Here is an 18,791-nt window from a genome sequence, read left to right as displayed (position 1 = left end):
CTACTTATTACTTCTCTTTTCTTTTCAATTTTTCTATTACCCACCAATCACACCCATAGATTATAATGTTTTTCTTTCTGCACTAAATTATAATGTTTAGAAATCACAAATTAGGCTCCAAAACCAATTCATTTTCATTCAACTGCTAAAACGACTTCGTTTTAATTATACATTGCAGTTTATCCAAATCCATTTCATATCAACAATGCACCTTAACCAAAATTATAGGATTCCTTTTTGCCTGCAAATTACAATGATTTTTTCTACAGTCAAATTTCAATATTGTAAAATGAATTAACCTCTTAAATTTCTTTTTCTTTTGACACTATCAACCTCTTAAGTCTATTGGGAAAGGAAAAAAACTCCATTGGAGATGCAAACATATTATTTGGATATATTGAAATATAAGTCATTTGTTGTCCTTATTATGACATAAAAATTAAAATTAAAATTTGAGAAGGGAAGTGATAAGAAAAAGAGAGTAAGGTAATAGAATCAGTGGCTCAAATCTCACCAAAATCTCCAACTCACTTCTCATTGGATAAGACAACTATCAAGAAGCCTTCAATTTCCATTGGTCCTCCTCTCTCCTTCTATAATCCCAAAAACCATCTCACAAACTCCTCAAACCTCTCTTCTCATCTTCAAGCCATCTCCGATCATCAGACAATGGCAGCAACTATGGCAACAGCAACCAAGTGCATGTCTCTAAACCCATCTCCTCCTAAACTCCAAAACCAAACCAAACCCAAACCATTCATCTCCCTACCAACCCCACCAAAACCCAACGTCTCTCTCGCCGTCTCAAGCACCGCTCTAGCCGGAGCCGTCTTCTCTTCTCTCAGCTACTCCGAGCCAGCTTTAGCCATCCAACAGATCGCCCAGCTCGCCGCAGCAGACGCCGGTAGCGACAACCGTGGCTTAGCTCTTCTCCTTCCTATCATCCCAGCCATTGCATGGGTCCTTTACAACATCCTCCAGCCAGCTATTAACCAGGTCAACAAGATGCGTGAGAGTAAAGGTATCGTTGTTGGTCTAGGTATTGGTGGTGGTCTTGCAGCGTCAGGGCTTTTGACTCCACCACCGGAGGCTTACGCGGCGGCAGAAGCGGCAGCAGCTGGTTCAGACAGCAGAGGACAGTTGTTGTTGATTGTTGTGACACCTGCACTACTTTGGGTTCTCTTCAATATATTGCAGCCAGCTTTGAACCAACTCAACAAGATGAGGTCTGGGGACTAAAATCTTATATATATAATTATATTATTATTAATCATCTTTGGGATTCAAATGTAAAATTAATCCTTTGTTTTATGGACAGTTTTATGTTTAAATTTTTGGACTAATATAATTTCTTTTATCGCATAATTAGTACTATAGACTCAGTTGTTAACTGTAATTAGGTTGCACTAATGATCCACCATCATTGATTTCTTGAACTAAGATTCTAGTGCATAGCTTCAGCTTCTAGGGGACTTGGAGTTGGTAAGTGATGCGTAACGCTTCATAATTTGCTGTCCATTTCTATTGTGCAATGACTATCCAATTCTAGCTTCTTGATCGTGAGCTATCTAAGAGGCATCTATGAAAACAAGAGTATCCAACCACGGAATCTTCGTCGGAGGTCCGCTTTCCGCTTCGGAATCTTAGTCGGAATCGGAAGCTCTTGGAAGCTTTCGGAATCTCGCTTCCATCGCGTTTCCAAAAATTCAACTTTGGAAGCTCGTTGGAAGCTTACGATTCCGGTTTGGAAGCTTGCGCTTCCATTTTATAAATTCAATTTTACAAATAAAACATGAAATTATTATTTTTAATCAAACAAACTCAAACTAAAAATTTTGCATACTAATCTTTGTATTTTATTTTTAACAAAATCATGTTTAGAAAATAGCAATGACATGAATCTAATATGTGAGAGATATTATAAATGATTAATTAATTTAAATTAATTTCGAGAGACTTGAGTTTGATCATATTTTTACCTATAATATACATAATTTGAAACGATTTTGTTTGATGTTATTTAAAAAAAGAATGAATATAGTGTTATAATTTTTTTCTTGAATTATTTGATTTTGTTTGTTGTAAAAATTGGTTTAATTTTTAAATTTAGTTTTTAAAATTTATTTATTAGATTTATGGGGTTAATATAACTTGTAATATGATATAATGTTTAATATATAGTTATATATATATACATATATATATATATATATTCTTTATATATACTATATGCTTCCATCGCGTACCGCTTCCGTAAAATTTTCTAAAAAATCGCTTCAGCGCTTCTAAACGATTCCGTTTCCGCGTACCCGCTCCCGTTTCCATGCAACATAGTTATGTAAAGAGTTGGTCCTAGTTTTAAGGGTTGCATCTCTTTTGAATCTTGTTGTATAGCACTATCATTACTCATGTCATGTGCTTACCTCCAGTGGCCTAAATCTCAAAGAGGACTCATTTCCTTGACCTCTCTGATGCATTTCATTCGTCTCCTAAAATCAATATTTTCTTCTTCTTTTAATGCTCATAGGTCACATATTGCTCTTATCTCGACTTAACACTTTCTTTACACAATTTGTGACAATATTTTTGTTTTCAAACCAGTCACATAGTATGTCGCTGGGTAATAATGCGGTGGGTATGGGGCTGGTACTTTTTTTTTTTTTTTTTGGTAAACCTTATCGGCTATCCGGTCGGTCCCGGTAGGAACGCACCGAGGTGCTACATTGTAGACTGGTCCACCGTGTTAACGGTTAGGCCCTTACGGGCTACCACTCTGCCTATCCCGAGTTTGGAATGCCTTCCGACTAAGTGCCAGGGGTAGTCAGGCCGTCTGCATTTCTGGCTACCATGTAAACCAATTGGGCCAATGCCCAACTGACAGACTTCCCAAACAAATGTGTTTTTGTTTCCAGGGAGAATCGAACTCAGGTTTGGTACTTACATCTGACCTTTATCCGCGACTCAAAAGCTATGATAAACTTTTTCGGAGACGGATACAAATCGGATAACTAATCAAAGACGGGTCACAGATATTAAGTCCAGCCCTATAATTAATGGATTGATGTCTCTAACAAATTAAGTTATACAACACCAGTGGCCACATGGTTGGTTGCCTAAGCATCACTTTTTTTTTTTTTTTTTTTTGACAGCGCCTAAGCATCACTGAAATACGTTACTTATTTATACCTGTCAACGTGACATAACGTCTGTTTTGTTTTGAGTTAAAGATTACCAATGTTACCGTTGACTATGGCATAACAACAAACTATAGAGAAGGCATTATTGAGACGCAAACCATACGCAAATCACATTCAAATACAGCATTGCTTAAATTAATAAATAGAAACAGAGAGGATGTAAATGATTCGTGTACGTTAGGGTTTTGAATCTTAAAATACGGAAACTTCGAAAACTAAAGCGTACAAGTCTTACAAAAGATTCAGAGCAGAAGCTTTTCAAGAAACCAACAACTTGAGAAGAAGAAATTTTTGGCAGTAACTTAAACCTCAAAGTTTCATTCTTTTTTCATGGAGTCTTTTTGGAGACCCTTCTTCCGGATCTGGAGGCACCTCTTAATGTTAAATGATTCAAAAACGCTTTCGGGTAATGCAGAGACAACTGCACCCATGAGAGCATGAGGCCAGTACGGTGTGCATTGTGCTTCATAGCCTACAAAACGCAGTGCTGCCTTTGCGTAACCCTCTGGTGATGCAACTAAGAAGGATGCTCTCCTTATTTTTGTCATCTTTGTTGCAACATACAAGGGAACCTATAAAAACACTCACCCAATTAGCCAATACAATCAAGATTTCAAAAAGTTATTGAGCAGTGTGACCCAATAAGTTTTTTGTTAATATAATCTCTGGCTTAACGATTCTACATCCGAGAATGGTTACAATTAAGTATCAAAGGCCATACACAGATTCCCTAGTTTTTTAGTTTTGACATTCTTTCACTAAAACGGCCTGAAGAAACAATCAGAAACAAGATCTCACATCATAGAAGTATTCAGCAAAGAACCGGTAAGCGTAAAACTAACAAAAGTCATCAACCTTCTAGGTCCACTAAATAAACAGAAACAGAGTCAGTAAACCATGACAGAATCGCATCTTCTAATGGTTCAAGAAACAACATTTTACACATTTTCCTGTCTAGATTATCAGACAAAACTTCTAATAAGGCAAAAGATTTAACTTTTGATAAGCCAGGAACTAGAATCCTACAAAGATAAGGTTGCTTTCAGTCATTTCTTACTCCTACTTCTAATCAACACAAAATCTTACGCAAAATCATGTAACAAGGAGACAAAAATGATATAGAAAAGCTCACCTGGCATTGAACATCAATCCCACTCTTCTTGTACTCAACATGTAGACATTTTGTGAACTGGTCCACGTACCTAAAACAACAAAACAAACAAACAAACAATGTCACTCACTACTTAAACCACCCAAAGAATCAGCTCAAACAAACAACAAAAATTAAGAAGATTCACTTACGTTTTAGCACCAGCATAAACAGAGTAAAAAGGATACGAAGGAATAAGAGCAGCAGCACCAGAACCCATATTAATAATAGCACCTTTCTTCCTCTGAAGCATATTAGGCAACACAGCTTGAGTAACTTTAGTAGTTCCTTCAACATTGATCTTAATCAAGTTATTAAGCAACTCTTCATCAACCTCATGAAAATACTTAGCATAAGGATACGACATGCCAGCATTATTAATCAAAATCCCAACATCTAAACCCTCAATAGTCTCCTTAATCCGTTTCACACCTTCATCAATATCTCCAGAGAAATCCATCACAACAGTCAAGATCTGAGTTTGACTATACTTAGATCTGATGGATTCAGAGACATCTTTAAGCTTGTCTGGATTACGAGCAACGAGTATAAGGTTAAGTCCTTTCTGGGCTAATTGAAAGGCGAAAGCTTTACCGATCCCGTCTGTTGGTCCGGTGATGATTGCCCATGAACCGTATCGGCGGAGGTTTTTGCCGGGTCGGAGGAAGTAGATGTAGAAAGATCTGAGGAGGGTGAAGATGAATTTGAAGATTGAGATTGACCCGAGAACGAAGAGAATGAGGAGCCAAGTGGGTTGTGATTTGAAGTAAGTACAGATCTCCATGAGAGAAGAAAGGTTGAGACTTTGGAGATGAGATGAGGAAAGTTAGGGTTTTTAAGGAAAGAGAGAGAGAGAGAAGAAGAGAGAATTGAATTTTGGGGCGGAAGGGACGAAGGTGGATAGAAGTAGATGAGCAGAAAACCACCGGAATTAACTACTCTCTCTGTTTCTTCTCTCTCTTTTCTTTATTTAATTTAATTTTATATTGTCTTTGTGTTGTCGTCTTCCTTAAAATTTGGTTTCATGTGATGTGAGCAGTGTTCTAAAAAGCGGTTTAGGCGGTCGCCTAGGCCCCGACTAGGCGCTAGGCTCTCATGCGACGCCTAGATAACCGTCTTGACCGCCTAAAGTTACATAGATCTTGTTTAATGTATTTTTTTCAATTTTAATTAGAGTTTTATTTATATATATAGTTATACATATTTATATATTGTTTAATATAAATATAAATAAATGTTTTATCTAGTTTTGTTTATAATTTCATAATTTTTAGTTTTATATAGACATTTTATATAACTTTTATATATAATATCATATTTATAATATTTTATGTTATAAACGTCTAAACCGCCTAAAAAATTGTCTAGGCCCCGATTAGACGTTCTAGGCGCTAGGCACTGGGTCACCGCCCGCTTAGCGCCTAGCGCTTTCTTGAACACTGGATGTGAGTATGGAAGTTGGCACCTTTTGATGTTGATAGATTTATTTTAGGGTAATATTACTAAATAGCCAAATTACCCACAAATTAAGTAAATAGTAGAGAGAAAACTTTTTGTTGCAAAATAGCCATGGTCCCACTTGTATGAAGAAGTGAAATAACGAAACCATCATTCGTTTGTTGCAAGTTCAACCGTATGCAAGATAATTTCGTGAGATTTTGCAAAATAGCATGTAACATTTAAAGTTCACATGTTATATTAAACTGAAATACATGATATTTAAAAAAATATAGTGATTTTTTAAGAAAAAACATCGTTATGGAAAAATTTAACCTGAAAAAAATATTTTTTAAAAAAAATTACATGTGATCTTAATAAAGACCGTGTAATATTACAAACTAAGAATCTTTTTTAAAAGAAATCACATGTAATCTAAAGAAAAAACATGTATTACTATAAAATAACATGATAAAGAGAGATATTAAACTAAATAGAATGTTTTTTCAAGAAATATCATGTGCTTTTTATAAATAATGTGTGATACGAGAAAATAACATGATAAAAAGATCTATACTACGTTATAACATGTAATTCGAGAAAAAAACGTATTACAAAGGACACTTACGTAATTTCACATGCATTCCGACATGTTATCGACATGTTACTGTAACTTATGGTTAGTTTGTATATTCTTTTTGAATCCATGGTTACTTTGTATATATTCCCTTTATTTTACTTACCAAAGATGGTAAATCTAGGCTCACATGGTAAATTGTGCAATACAAAACAAGGTTTCAAATGGTAAAAGCAGAATAGAGGAGGAAACCAAGTGGTTGTGTGATTTAGTGGTAAGAAGTTTAGGGGGACTCTTTCACTCTCAGTTGTTTAGTCGAAATGGTACCATGTTTTTAATCCAATTGAAAAATTCGGTGAAAAATCTACTCCGATAGCTATACTTATTTAGGTGGTGTTATTCACTGATGGATTTTAATAGAATTGAAATCCAACACTAATCCAGTGTTATTCAACTAATGATTATAAATCTAACGTTAAAATCTGGTGTTATTAGATCTTATACTTCATTAGATTTTAAAAGTTTGGTGTTATTCAATGGTGGAGTTAAAATCAATTCTTTAAGATTTGTAAAATCCAGTGTTATTCAAAACTAAAAGACTTGTAAAATCTTTGTATATTAAGTCATTTCAAATGAAACCTCTTTGGAGTTTCATGAGTAAATTATTAGAATCAAAATCCAAGATATACTGCAGAGATTTTGAAATCCACACAAACAGATTCTTAAAACCAATATCAGAAAACAAATCTAAACCTTAAAGAATTGACTTTAACTCCACCATTGAATAACACCCCCTTAGAAGATTAGTTGGATCGGTTTCGGCTCGGATTACATCTTGTTATATATTAAAAGAAGCAGAATAGAGGGTCAAAATGAATGAAATAAAGAAAACATATGAATAAGTGTGACATTTTGTTTATAGACAATTTTAGATTTTTTGAAGTTTTGTGACAAATGGTTGATCGTGAAATTAAGAATGGTGCATTTGTATGATTTTGTTTTGAGTCTTTTGACATTTGGTTTGGCTACTCCTGACACACGACATGCAAGAAATGTTTGGAAATTTGTCGTCTCCATCATCAGCATAGGAAATAAATTGCACATCACCTTCTAAAATTAACTCATTGTTTTGTGCTATCTACGTAATACCCCTCTCTTTTTTATATCAACTACAACTTCTACACTTGTCAGAAGTGTGTAGATACAACAAATACACACATTTAATAAGTATATAATGTATTCATTTATGTGACGATGGTAAGTGCAAAGTGTATAAACATGAGAGCTCAAGCTTCAAGCAGGACTCACCTAGCAGCTGGAGCTAGGCTGCTTCTTGAGATGTCAGGGCTCTCTATCTCGAGGAAGCTAGTGAGTAAAGTTTTACGAGATGATTGTGCCTTTGAGCTGCTTGAACTCGATGACTTAAGCTCATTTTCGTTTCCTCTCTCGATCCTGATCGCGTCTTGTATTGCCACTATCACTTCCTGCATCCTTGGCCTGCTATACCCACGCTGCTCAACACATTGGTTTGCGACCTCTGCTACTCTCCAGATTGACTCGATCTTCACGTTGCTTGCTATACATGGATCTATGATCCCACACACATCTCCTTTACGGATCAACGATCTTGCCTGTTGGTTGACAAGAAAAGCAAAGGGAGGGGGATATGTGGTTCGTGAATCTTGATGGTTTTCATGTAGTACTTTAAACGGTCAAAGGTGAATAAAACTTTCGAATGGACAGAAGATTAGAGGTGTTTACCCAGTGAACTATATTCAGTTCAGGACCAAAATCTTCCGCTGAAACTGGTTTCTTTCCAGAGAGTAATTCAAAAAGAACAACGCCAAAACTGTAGACATCGCTCTTCTCCGTCAGCTGCTGACTAGCATAATACCTGTCAAAACGATACTGTATCAGTCAAAGTTCATAAAAAAGGGACGAGCTTTTTTTATGTGAGGTTGTGTTGTTGGCCTTACTCTGGATCAAGGTATCCAACGGTTCCTTTTGCGACACTGGATACGTGAGTTAAGTCTTCCTCTGTCTGCCTCGAGAGTCCAAAGTCAGACACTTTGGCTCTCATGTTAATGTCCAGGAGAATATTGCTTGATTTCACATCCCTATGAATGATACTAGGATTGCAACCAGTATGCAAGTATTCAAGACCTGTAATAATCTGAAGTTTCGTCTGTCCAATGGATTCATATTATACCCGTACTAAAGCTATAATCTTGAAACTGTATTACAAACCTTTAGCAGCATCTTGTGCAATTTGTAGCCGAGTTGGCCAGTCTAATGGCTTGTAGTCGCTTGAACCTGTCAAGAATTGATTCCTGAGTCATTCACTGAATAAATAGCTAAAAATAGGCAGGAGGAATATCTGGGAAGTTGGTATTAACCGTGTAAATGATCTCCCAAGGATCCATTGTGCATATATTCGTAAACCAATATACGCCGATCTGCTTCTTCACAATATCCAATCAAAGGAACCAAGTTCCTGTGGTGAATTCGTGATAATAGAGCAACCTGCATGTTTGTTCCAATTCATTCGTCTAGTTAAGAAACTTCGGGCACCAGAAAGCCAAAATCAGCTTTTGCAGTAAGTTAATAGCTGCAAATTAGTTAATACCTCAGTCACAAATTGTCTGTTCAAATGGCTAGAAGGATCTGCCGTTATCTTAACTGCAACTTCTTTCCCATCTTTCATCCGACCATAGTAGACAGACCCAAAACTTCCTCTTCCAACTCTCTTGGAAAAATTATCGGTGGCTTCTTCGAGCAAAGGAAGTGATATGAAATATGCTACACCTTCATCTAATAAGTGTCCGCCCCGCACAGCTGAGTAAGCTACTAAACCTTTTTTCTTAGTCCCCGTGGAATCACCTGAAGAAACATGAGTTAGACGGTCATACACTTGGGGAAAACCTGTAACAGCTATATGATCAACATCCAATGCATATATACCTTTATCAGCTCTTTTGGTCTTACGAAGGGCACAAAGTAAAACAAGACTTCCTCCAACTAGTAGCAATAGAATTGCAACAGCGGCTATTGATATCCCCAGTATCAGCCAAAAGTGCTTTCGCTGTGCCTCGTTCTGAAGCTCAGGATTATTATTATATCTGGGGAAAACATGTTATAGCTGCGCATTACCACTACAAGAGGAAATTCCATAAAGAATGAAAATTCTAAACGCTGATACGCTTATTTTATTTCCTGCATATGTACACTTAAAAGTTCCAACAGTCATGTTGAACTCAATCGGTTGATAAAAGGGTAAATTTCACTTTCCAAGCAAATGCTAAAAGCTGTGTACTTTTGTGTTCGACAAGTCAACTTGTAGCATACTCACTTGAACAAAACTTTCCCCTTTAATAGTGCTGAAGGAATTTTTCCTCTAAAAGAGTTATTTTCTATAGACCTGCCAGATAATAACATTTCGTTAAAAGTGTCATGTGTAGTGGGTAATTGCATTCGAGGTACAGTTGTGATTACGTACAGTTCTTGTAGGTTAGGCAGATGGGCAAGGTATGGTGGGAGTGAACCACTAAGTTGGTTGTTTTCTAGATGCCTGTAGAGAAGTTGAGGCAAAGTAAATATTTATGGAATTCGAGTATCATCAACTATAAGAAAACTATTGGTCAAGATTGGCAAGCTTACATGATTTTAAGGTTGACAAGTTTACTCATGTCTGGAAGGATTCCAGTCAAACCATTACCGTCAAGCCACCTATCAAAGAGCAAGTTGACTCAACAAAAGAATGACAGAGAGACAAAGAGAGACTAATACAAGATAATATCTCAATGCAGCATTGAACCACTTACAACTCGGTCAATGCCTCCATATAATTGATCCCAGGCGGAATCTCACCCCTCAGACTTATTCTTGATAGAGCACTGTTGCAAGATGCACACAATGGGGTCGATGGCAATCATCTTATGAATAAAATTTCACAAACTTTGTTTACTTGTGTAAAAATTTATTTAATAGATCTTACATTTTCGTGACTCTAGGTGGTGAAGTTGAGCTACAGTTTACCCACGACCAAAGAACTGGGATACAAGGGTCTCCTCCTTCATTGGCCCAATCACTATCAGGGGACATCGAACGAATTGCATCAAGAACAGACACTGCAGGGTTACAAAACTTCTGTAAACTTTTTATCAACAAATTTTACTTGCATATTTCCAGCAGCATCAGAGATGGGAAATGATTCTTAGAAGAAATTACAAGGCAGTAGTAGCCTCTAGTACTCACCATCACTCCTATCAGTTTTCACGGATATTGGTAGATACTTGCTTATTTCAATTGCATTTAGGAGTGGCCCTCGCGTAGAATCCTTTGTCTTCCCAAATGAGAACGTCAAAACAAAATCCAAAGTCACATTCATATAGCTAGGTTCATAGAGAGTATAGCTCCCATTGGCATTCTCAGCAATATTCACCACTGCATTACTATAGTCAGGAAAGTATGGCTGCACCAACTTAAATTTCCGGGTCTCATTAGCACCAAGGTCTTCAATTTCAGCAAAGTAAGCATATGCACGAGCATTGGCAGGGAAGTCTTCCAGGTTTAATCTATAGCTGATCAGTCCTTGTGTGCCAACTACTGCTGTTTGCATGACTTTCATAGGCGGATACTCTCTAGTCAGCGTATTTATATTCTTTATTGTATTAATTCTTGTCGTTCCAGGAGCCACACCAACAAGATAATTTGGCCGTTTATTAATATCTGACTCCCAGATTCTGTCATATGGATCATCTGGATACCTAAAAGAGAAAGTCTTTGAGCATTTTTCGAGGCTAGTAAATATTCTTGCGAATGATGTAATGGAAAGAAGAGTTTTAATAAGGTTTTACCTCAAGGCATCCATGTTTGGAGCACCAAAATTCACTCTGGCAGCAACCTTCAAGAAGAAATTATCCTCGTAGTCAGTGGCATACATCGAAAGGTTCAACGGGCGAAGCTCAAGAGTGGACATGAAAGGAGAACCGGTGATAGCACCGCACACACAAACATCCACATAACTTGAAGTTGCCCTTACGATCAACTCCTCAACATAAACCCTAGAGACCTCCTGAATCGTCACTGTAGCCCATTTCGTTGCATCTAAGTAAAGTTGAAACTTTGGGTAGGCTTCCTCACTACCCAAGCCACCATAGAGAAATGTAGTTCTGACAATGTATCGCCTTCTCTCTTTAGTACTAAGTCTGTAACAATATTTCTTGTTATCAGTTGGGAAATCTCTTCTCCTATGGTATTGCATCGAGTTCCAATTGGTACTGGCCAAAGTTACTGGCTTTCCCTGTTTGATGATCTCTGAATCTGAAACCCATCCTAGTCCAGTTTTCGGGTCTGTGTAGTTACTTGAGCCACCACAATCTATACTTACAAACTCTGCAAAGACAGCCATTACACACCATCAATTGGACATTTTTAACCAGAAACAGACTAAAAGTGAAGAATTTTATACAAATAAAGAGAAAACTTTGTGATTGAACATCAAAAACAAGTTCAAGAACACATCAAGAACAAGACTTTACACACACACACACACAAGAACACTCTTTGAAGCATTTAAACAAACAGATTATGTGCAATATGTACCTGTAACTTGAGACAGAACAGAAGGTATTATGAACAAACATGTTACAGCCAATTGAGCTAAGCATAGACCCATTGAAGATCACACACACATCGATGGCTCTTCTATAAATCAATACAAAAGTACCAAATTCTTTTTGGCTTTGAGGGTCACGGAGATAAAGAAGGAAAGCGTGTGATAAGAGAGTGAAGTGAACAAAAGACTCCACTTTGTTTATTGCTTTTACTAAAAAAAGTCGAGTTCTTTGGCAATGGTCACTGAGAATTTGTCTTTCTTTATTTGAGATTCGAATTAGCTTTTTCTTTTTCTTCATTCTTGAAAATTTAAAGCTATCAGTTTCTTTCACCTTTTCTGCTTTGGCTACACTTGCTTTTGTAAAAAGTTGGTGTCGCACACAATTTAATTCAAGCTGTACTACAACACTACAAGTATGTGTGTGTGGGGTTTTTCCCTCTTCAAAGCCCATTGGGCCGCGTTTCTAAAACGGCAGTGTAATAAGGCCTAATTATATGCAGGTTATAGCAAACGCCTATACTACATGATTAATAGGCCCATTTTTCAATAATCTAGTCTTTATCATATTTTCTGTTTTCCCCTTGGAACTCCAAATTTAAGTATGAAAATGAATTATTCTTTAAATTGAGAACATACAAATCCATTTCCAATTGGAGACTGTTATGGCAATGAGTTATTTATTAAGAAGAATCTTTTCTAAAATAATATTATTTTCAGTGAAACAATGTAGATAGTTTTGAAAAATGTAGTAATATTAATACTTCTTCCATTTCACAAAGAGTGTCGTTTTAAGGTTTTATTTTTGTTTCACAAAGAGTGTCTTTTTAAGGTTTTATTTTTGTTTTAAAAAGAGTGTCGTTTTGTATTTCCAATGCAAAATTTTGAATAAAAATCTATTTTTAACCATCTTTCTTTAATGTATTAATAAAAGAGATAATTTTGTTTAGTGTATTGATAAGGGGTAAGGTGGAAATTTATATAGAAGTAGCTTTCTTAATATGTGTGAAAAAGTATAGAATGATACTATTTGTGAAACAGATGGAGTATTTAATTTACAGTAGAATGATAATTTTCGCCCATCATGGAGTCATAATGACATCAAGTCATTAATGATATGATGACAGGTGAGTTTTAAACAAAAAAAAAAGGGTTAAAAGATAGATTATGAAAGAAAAATGGTTTATCAAAAAATTTATATTCTTTTTTATACATAGTATTTCAGATTTTTATGTGATAGAGAAATACAAAAAATTTAGCATATGATATTAATAAATTAACAAATTCAAGCTTGGTTTGCGAGACGACATATTTTTCTCTTAAAATGTTCCAAAATATTTTGCATTAATTTGTAGAAAATGTTTATTTTTCTTCTAAATATAATTTATTATTAAATTTTTAAAAAACAAATTGCACAATAGCAACATTCAGCATCTTCCTTAAAGTTAACAAAGAGAGTAAAGTGACGATGAAGGTTTAATCCAAAATATGAATATTGTTGTTAAATGAAAAGCTACAGAAAAGGTAAGGATCGAATGAGATTTATGTAAGAATTAAAATATTGGTGTCACTTGTCAATATATATATGGCGCACAACCACTATTACTAAATATTATTAAGATGTCGAACACAAAATAATATATATTACCAACAAAAAACAATGTTTTAGTTTTAAAACTTTTATGACTTTTAAAAGCTACAAGGTTTTTTTTTTTTTTTTTTAGCTCCTACAAATTTAATAAAAAGATAGTTCTTCGTGCCAAATTTTTGTCATCTGCATTATGTGTTTGCTTCTGGTGAAATGTGGACGATAAACTATTGAGTAAGAGATAAACATGTCTTTTGTCTTTCTATTAATCTCTGACACATAACTCACGAGCAAGTTATGAAATGCAGATGACATTCCTTTGTTTAGGTGAGTTTTATGAGTATGGAGTATTATCCTCCTAAGATTGAATTTGATTATGATATCTTTTGTATAAAGTGTAGAATGTTTTATTCATAGTCGTCATATATTTACTGGTTTCATACATTGGATGGATAAGCACCACAGTACCGTCTATAATACACTACAAGAACAAACATGTTCGATGAATCATGATAATAATGTGTTTCGTACAATTCCGAGAGGTGTGCATAACAAGTCTCATTGCTCACCGGTATCTTGCTAGATGACTGATGAGACACTCTTGCTTTTACTAATTTTAGGGCTTCTAAGATGAGATTAGTATTCAAGATCAATTTTTAAGAGATTTCTCGTGGACTCTCTTCATAATGTGCACAATTGGTGTGTATCTAATTAATAAACAAAATTTACTCCAATATTTTTTAAATCATTTAGTATTCATTACTAACTTTGATAAAAAAAATCTTTGATATAAAATTTGAGTGATTGTATGTTTTTTATTTTAACTAATGGGTTTTCAATATATTTTAATTTTAAGTTTTTCATAAAAAAATATCATTATATTAAGATGAAAAATATCATAAGATATATATATATAAAGATGGAAACTTAAAATTACGTATTTTTCACATATATATATATATATTGAACTTACCAACATATTTTAACTCGATAATTGACATTATGGGTTTGGAAGTGGAAAATATTATAATTCTACATTTATTATTTAAGTTTTGTTAGCAACCTCAAATTAAACGATATCAGATCAAAATTTCATATATTACTTGCTGGTTGCTACATATTTCTTGTAAGAAACAATATTTGTATAGAAGATTAAAAGAAACAGAACATGCAGTACACCATGCATTTATACAAAATAAGACCTTTTCAAAATTTTGCACCATTTGAGATTTTCTAGATTTTTGTCTAGCTAGTAGTATTATATAGTAAAATGAGTTATACATCAATATCAGGTATATATACCAATCTATTAAAGAATGAAAAAAAAAGTTAAAGAGAGAATAAAATGGTGAAAATCAAATAACCTGAAGTATCGTAGGAGGGGATTTTATATACACACATTCTATTTTATTATATTGTATATTTAAAGGTGTTTGTAGAAACTTAAATATTTTAAGAAAAAAAATATTCCTCCGTTTTCGAATAGTTGTCGTTTTAGATAAATTTTTTTGTTTTTAATTAGTTGTCGTTTTCAGTTTTCGATGTAAAATTTATTACTTTTTTATTTTGTATATTTATTTTTATTATGCAACTTGATTTACTATTGGTTAAATTATGTTTAGGTAAATAATTAATGATATTTTTATATTAAAAAACTAACAACATTAATAGTTTCTTAATTTGTGTGCATATAGTTAAAACGACAACTATTTGAAAACGGAGGGAGTAATTAATTAAATTTAGAATAAGAAGAAGGCGAAAGTGTCCGCCAAAAAGATAAGAAGGACGAAGTTAATCTTGATCCTTCTAATTTGTTGGACACCAATCATACACATATGCCTTTTTCTTTTCGTAAAATATTTGTTAATTTCTTCTTGTGGGATAAAGTATGTTGTTAGTGGGCATTTTCCATTTAGTTACTTTTCTTAATACTTATTATAATAATCATAATTTTTAGAATCATTTTGAAATTTTTATGCTTGTTTGAATGTTTAAAGTTCATTCTCTCCCCTACTTCTCAAAAGTTTCACCTTTTAGCTAATCCATTTTTTCCATTTTTTATGCTGAAAACGACTTCCAAATTTTATATAGTCTTCTTGGTTAAACTTTGTTTGAGAAAGAATCAGAAGAACACTAAGAGTTGTCTCCAAACCACTAATGAGTAACAAAACAAATTTGATCGCAAATATATATATATATATATATATATATACACATATATATGTTATTATGTTTTGTGTATTTAGTATCAGTTGCGGAGGCAAGTGTAGTGGAGGGGGGTCAACTGACTCCAACAAAATTTAATTACCCTTTATGTTTTCTAAGAAATTATAACATTGACTCCACTGAAAATTTGACATTGACCCCTATAAATTTGACTTAAACTCATGATTTACTTAAAAAAGAGATAAAAAATCTATATTCTTCTAGCTACAAAGACTTGATCCTTTAGATTGAATCCAAATACATAATACAATAATTCAGACAATGTAAAGTTTTCTAAAATTTGGGTTTATAATTTTTTTTTTTAAAGTCCATTTCAGTGTTTTTTTTTTGTTTTGTATAATTTTGACTCCAATAAAAATTCGTCCTAGCTCTGCCACTGTTTAGTATACTCTTTTCCAACATCTCTCTCTCTATATGGTGAATTTTTATTTGAAATTAGACCCATGATTAAAAAAAGAAAATATCATATTTGTTTTCAAATTAAATTTTTAAATCAGAAGTTTAAGTTTATTATTATTATTATTATTATTTTTTTTTTTTTTGCATGTTGGTGTGGCAACCAAATGATTATGGAGACTTTTAGAGACAAAAGAAATGATAATGTGCTTATCATTGGCTCCATGAAAGTCGTTCCATATATGAACCAAGTCCTCTCGTTCCAAAATAAGCCTTAGCCATTAGCAATCTGCGATTAGCTAGAATATTACGTAATAATAAGTCATTTTTGTTTGGTAACACATTATTAGTCGTTAAAGAACTAATAAAACGAAACAGTAGAAGATTTCCATTTATATATAGCATCGAAAATATATCTTAGTAGGTATATGAGGTTGAAATATCGAAAAACATCCTATTAGAGAAGATTAGTTATAATTATTGCAAAGGCTTGCTCAAAAAAAAAAAAAAAGTTTTAATTGCAAAGGCACGTTACAGAAATTGCGATGCTTTTATATATTCGTTACACATGTATAGTTACTCAGTATATTATAATGGGATAAGTTTTCCCCAACTTTTATTGCGTTTGAGACGTATAGCTTCTGACATTAATTAACTATTTATTAATCTAATTAAGTACTTAGTACTTTATTTATTCCATGTTACAAAATTTGTTGTTTTAGGGTTTTGACATACATGAAATAAAAGTAAATGTCTTATATATTATCGTTTCCAATTTAAGATATATTATATTTTTTCTTCTCAAATCAGTAAACTTCAATACTTGTTTGTCCTCTGCTACATCATCATCATAGTAAACTTCATTTAGATAGATAAATTTGGAATTTTGTTTCTTGAGATAAAAAAAAAAGAAAATATAATCCACAAACACATACAAATGCATAGAGAAAATTCATTTTTCTATTTATTAATATAGTAATTGTACATAAATAATATGTAGACACACATACACATACACCAATAGACATTGTTTTTTCTTTTTTTTTTTTTTTTTTTCAATAGACATATTGTTGGTGGGTACATAAGTTCTTATATCATGTAGGTGGGTGTCACACCCGTTTAATAGGATGCACTAACACACTCATTGGCTTGCAATTATTATACTTTTTGCCGAAGTACTCAATTACTAAGTATAATTTACTATAGTATCAAACAATATAAAATCGTGAAATAAAGTAGTGAGAAACTTCACTTAAGGGACGATTCATGTTCATTGCTAGTGGTTCTATACTTATACATATCACCCAATAATTAGAGGGATAATGAAAGCATTAGCATTGATTTTTTACATGCACATAATTATTAAAGATTAATGTTCCAAAGCAGCGCGTGGACGACATGAACCAATAAAATTGCGACATTCTGCAAATTTATGGATTTACAATTTGACCATAGCAAGTGTCAAATGTCGGCAGGTGATTGGGGAAAATGACTCTACGAGCCCTTTTTATTTATTGTGTGGGTCTAATCCAACCTTAGTGCATCTTTTGTGGCGCATTATTATAACCTCTATGTCTATTCTATATAACACATATATTCCATTAACCTATGGACGAATAATTGCACATATACAAAAACCTAAAGTCATATTTTATCTTGGTTAAGTAGAGCTCCCTTATACTCCCTGAGGGAATACGTTTTCTACAAATCCGTAGATTTTGTTATTGGCCCACAAGATCATCGTTGGGACTTTCCGGCGAGGTTAGAGAATCCGAAAATTAGTAACACTATTAGCTTAACACACATTTTTTTAGATGTGAGCCCAATCTTGATGTAGATCAGAGACAAGAAATGAAATTAAAGAATTGGTATTTGAAACATCGATGGGTTGATCAGCTTTAAAGATATATGTAGAACACATGAATCCCCTAATTGTATGAGATTTGCAATGAAGTGATAACCATGGTCCCATCTCTACGGACAAACTTTGCCGAAATGTCGACCGCAAAGGAAGGATGGCTATGATACAAAGGTGAGTGAAAATTGATGTTGGCGTATGTCTCTTCAACCTTGTTTCAACATATATCTTGTGTTGTTTAGTGGCAAAATTATAACATAAAACGGAAAATGCATTATCTGGTATCGCGTTGCAATACAATAGAATTAAAACCCAAATACTCTTATGTTAAAATGTATACACACTTCATCACTCCATTTTGTTACAGATTTTTGATAGTCAATTTAATTATTGGTCAAACTCCACCATTTTTGCATCTTTTATATCAGCATTATGTCGCTTCTCTTTTCGTCTAAAGTATAATTGAGACTATTATCAGATAAATCATATGCAAAAGAACAACTACATATGAAAACATAGACAAAAAAAAGTAACTCAAGTTACGTTTATGAAAGGAAGTAAAGTCGTAGCATGCATATTGCGACGACAACTCTGAAAAAAAAACATTTACTCACTCAAAAATAACGCAGTCGAGTTTTTTTTGTGATTGAGATATATAAAGAGAGACATTTTCATGTTAATTGGAAGATTCCGATTCCGCGAAATGTTTACTTATTTATTGGAAAGCTTGCATGTTTTGTCTTGGTCT

General features: G+C 33.8%; 3 protein-coding genes across 3 annotated transcripts; 1 reads left to right on the top strand and 2 right to left on the bottom strand.

Annotated features, from left to right (window-relative positions):
• Positions 1–448: 448 nt before the first annotated feature.
• LOC9323206 (photosystem II core complex proteins psbY, chloroplastic) lies at positions 449–1,365 on the top strand. The gene has a single exon (XM_002888572.2). It carries the CDS (start codon positions 670–672, stop codon positions 1,237–1,239), a length of 570 nt encoding a protein of 189 aa, XP_002888618.2. The 5' UTR covers positions 449–669; the 3' UTR covers positions 1,240–1,365.
• A 1,940-nt stretch (positions 1,366–3,305) lies between these two features.
• On the bottom strand, positions 3,306–5,346 carry LOC9324681 (very-long-chain 3-oxoacyl-CoA reductase 1). Its single transcript, XM_002887094.2, has 3 exons — positions 4,500–5,346; positions 4,330–4,399; positions 3,306–3,769 (listed from the first exon to the last, which is right to left on the bottom strand). Exons 1-3 carry the CDS (start codon positions 5,129–5,131, stop codon positions 3,515–3,517), a joined length of 957 nt encoding a protein of 318 aa, XP_002887140.1. The 5' UTR covers positions 5,132–5,346; the 3' UTR covers positions 3,306–3,514.
• Positions 5,347–7,433: 2,087 nt separating this feature from the next.
• Positions 7,434–12,381, bottom strand: LOC110230969 (probable LRR receptor-like serine/threonine-protein kinase At1g67720). Its single transcript, XM_021035322.1, has 15 exons — positions 11,966–12,381; positions 11,218–11,755; positions 10,616–11,127; positions 10,356–10,488; positions 10,183–10,254; positions 10,019–10,087; positions 9,858–9,929; positions 9,711–9,779; positions 9,323–9,480; positions 8,988–9,241; positions 8,758–8,884; positions 8,609–8,674; positions 8,338–8,524; positions 8,123–8,255; positions 7,434–7,992 (listed from the first exon to the last, which is right to left on the bottom strand). The coding sequence occupies exons 1-15, from the start codon at positions 12,036–12,038 to the stop codon at positions 7,666–7,668; spliced, it is 2,790 nt and encodes a 929-aa protein (XP_020890981.1). The 5' UTR covers positions 12,039–12,381; the 3' UTR covers positions 7,434–7,665.
• Positions 12,382–18,791: the final 6,410 nt, after the last annotated feature.

The sequence above is a fragment of the Arabidopsis lyrata genome (assembly GCF_000004255.2).
Source record: "Arabidopsis lyrata subsp. lyrata unplaced genomic scaffold ARALYscaffold_2, whole genome shotgun sequence".
In the NCBI taxonomy this organism is placed as follows: Eukaryota; Viridiplantae; Streptophyta; class Magnoliopsida; order Brassicales; family Brassicaceae; genus Arabidopsis; species Arabidopsis lyrata.
This window is presented reverse-complemented; position numbering and strand designations above follow the sequence as displayed.

Excerpts from the sequence above, each read along its gene's own strand:
- LOC9324681 (XM_002887094.2), bottom strand. The coding sequence starts at position 5,131 with ATGGAGATCTGTACTTACTTCAAATCACAACCCACTTGGCTCCTCATT. Across the intron at positions 4,400-4,499 it reads GTTTATGCTGGTGCTAAAAC|GTACGTGGACCAGTTCACAA; the intron begins GTAAGTGAATCT and ends TTGTTGTTTTAG. Across the intron at positions 3,770-4,329 it reads GGATTGATGTTCAATGCCAG|GTTCCCTTGTATGTTGCAAC; the intron begins GTGAGCTTTTCT and ends GTGTTTTTATAG.
- LOC9323206 (XM_002888572.2), top strand. The coding sequence starts at position 670 with ATGGCAGCAACTATGGCAACAGCAACCAAGTGCATGTCTCTAAACCCA.
- LOC110230969 (XM_021035322.1), bottom strand. The coding sequence starts at position 12,038 with ATGGGTCTATGCTTAGCTCAATTGGCTGTAACATGTTTGTTCATAATA. Across the intron at positions 10,255-10,355 it reads CCACCTAGAGTCACGAAAAT|TGCTCTATCAAGAATAAGTC; the intron begins GTAAGATCTATT and ends ATCTTGCAACAG. Across the intron at positions 9,780-9,857 it reads CTGCCTAACCTACAAGAACT|GTCTATAGAAAATAACTCTT; the intron begins GTACGTAATCAC and ends ATTATCTGGCAG.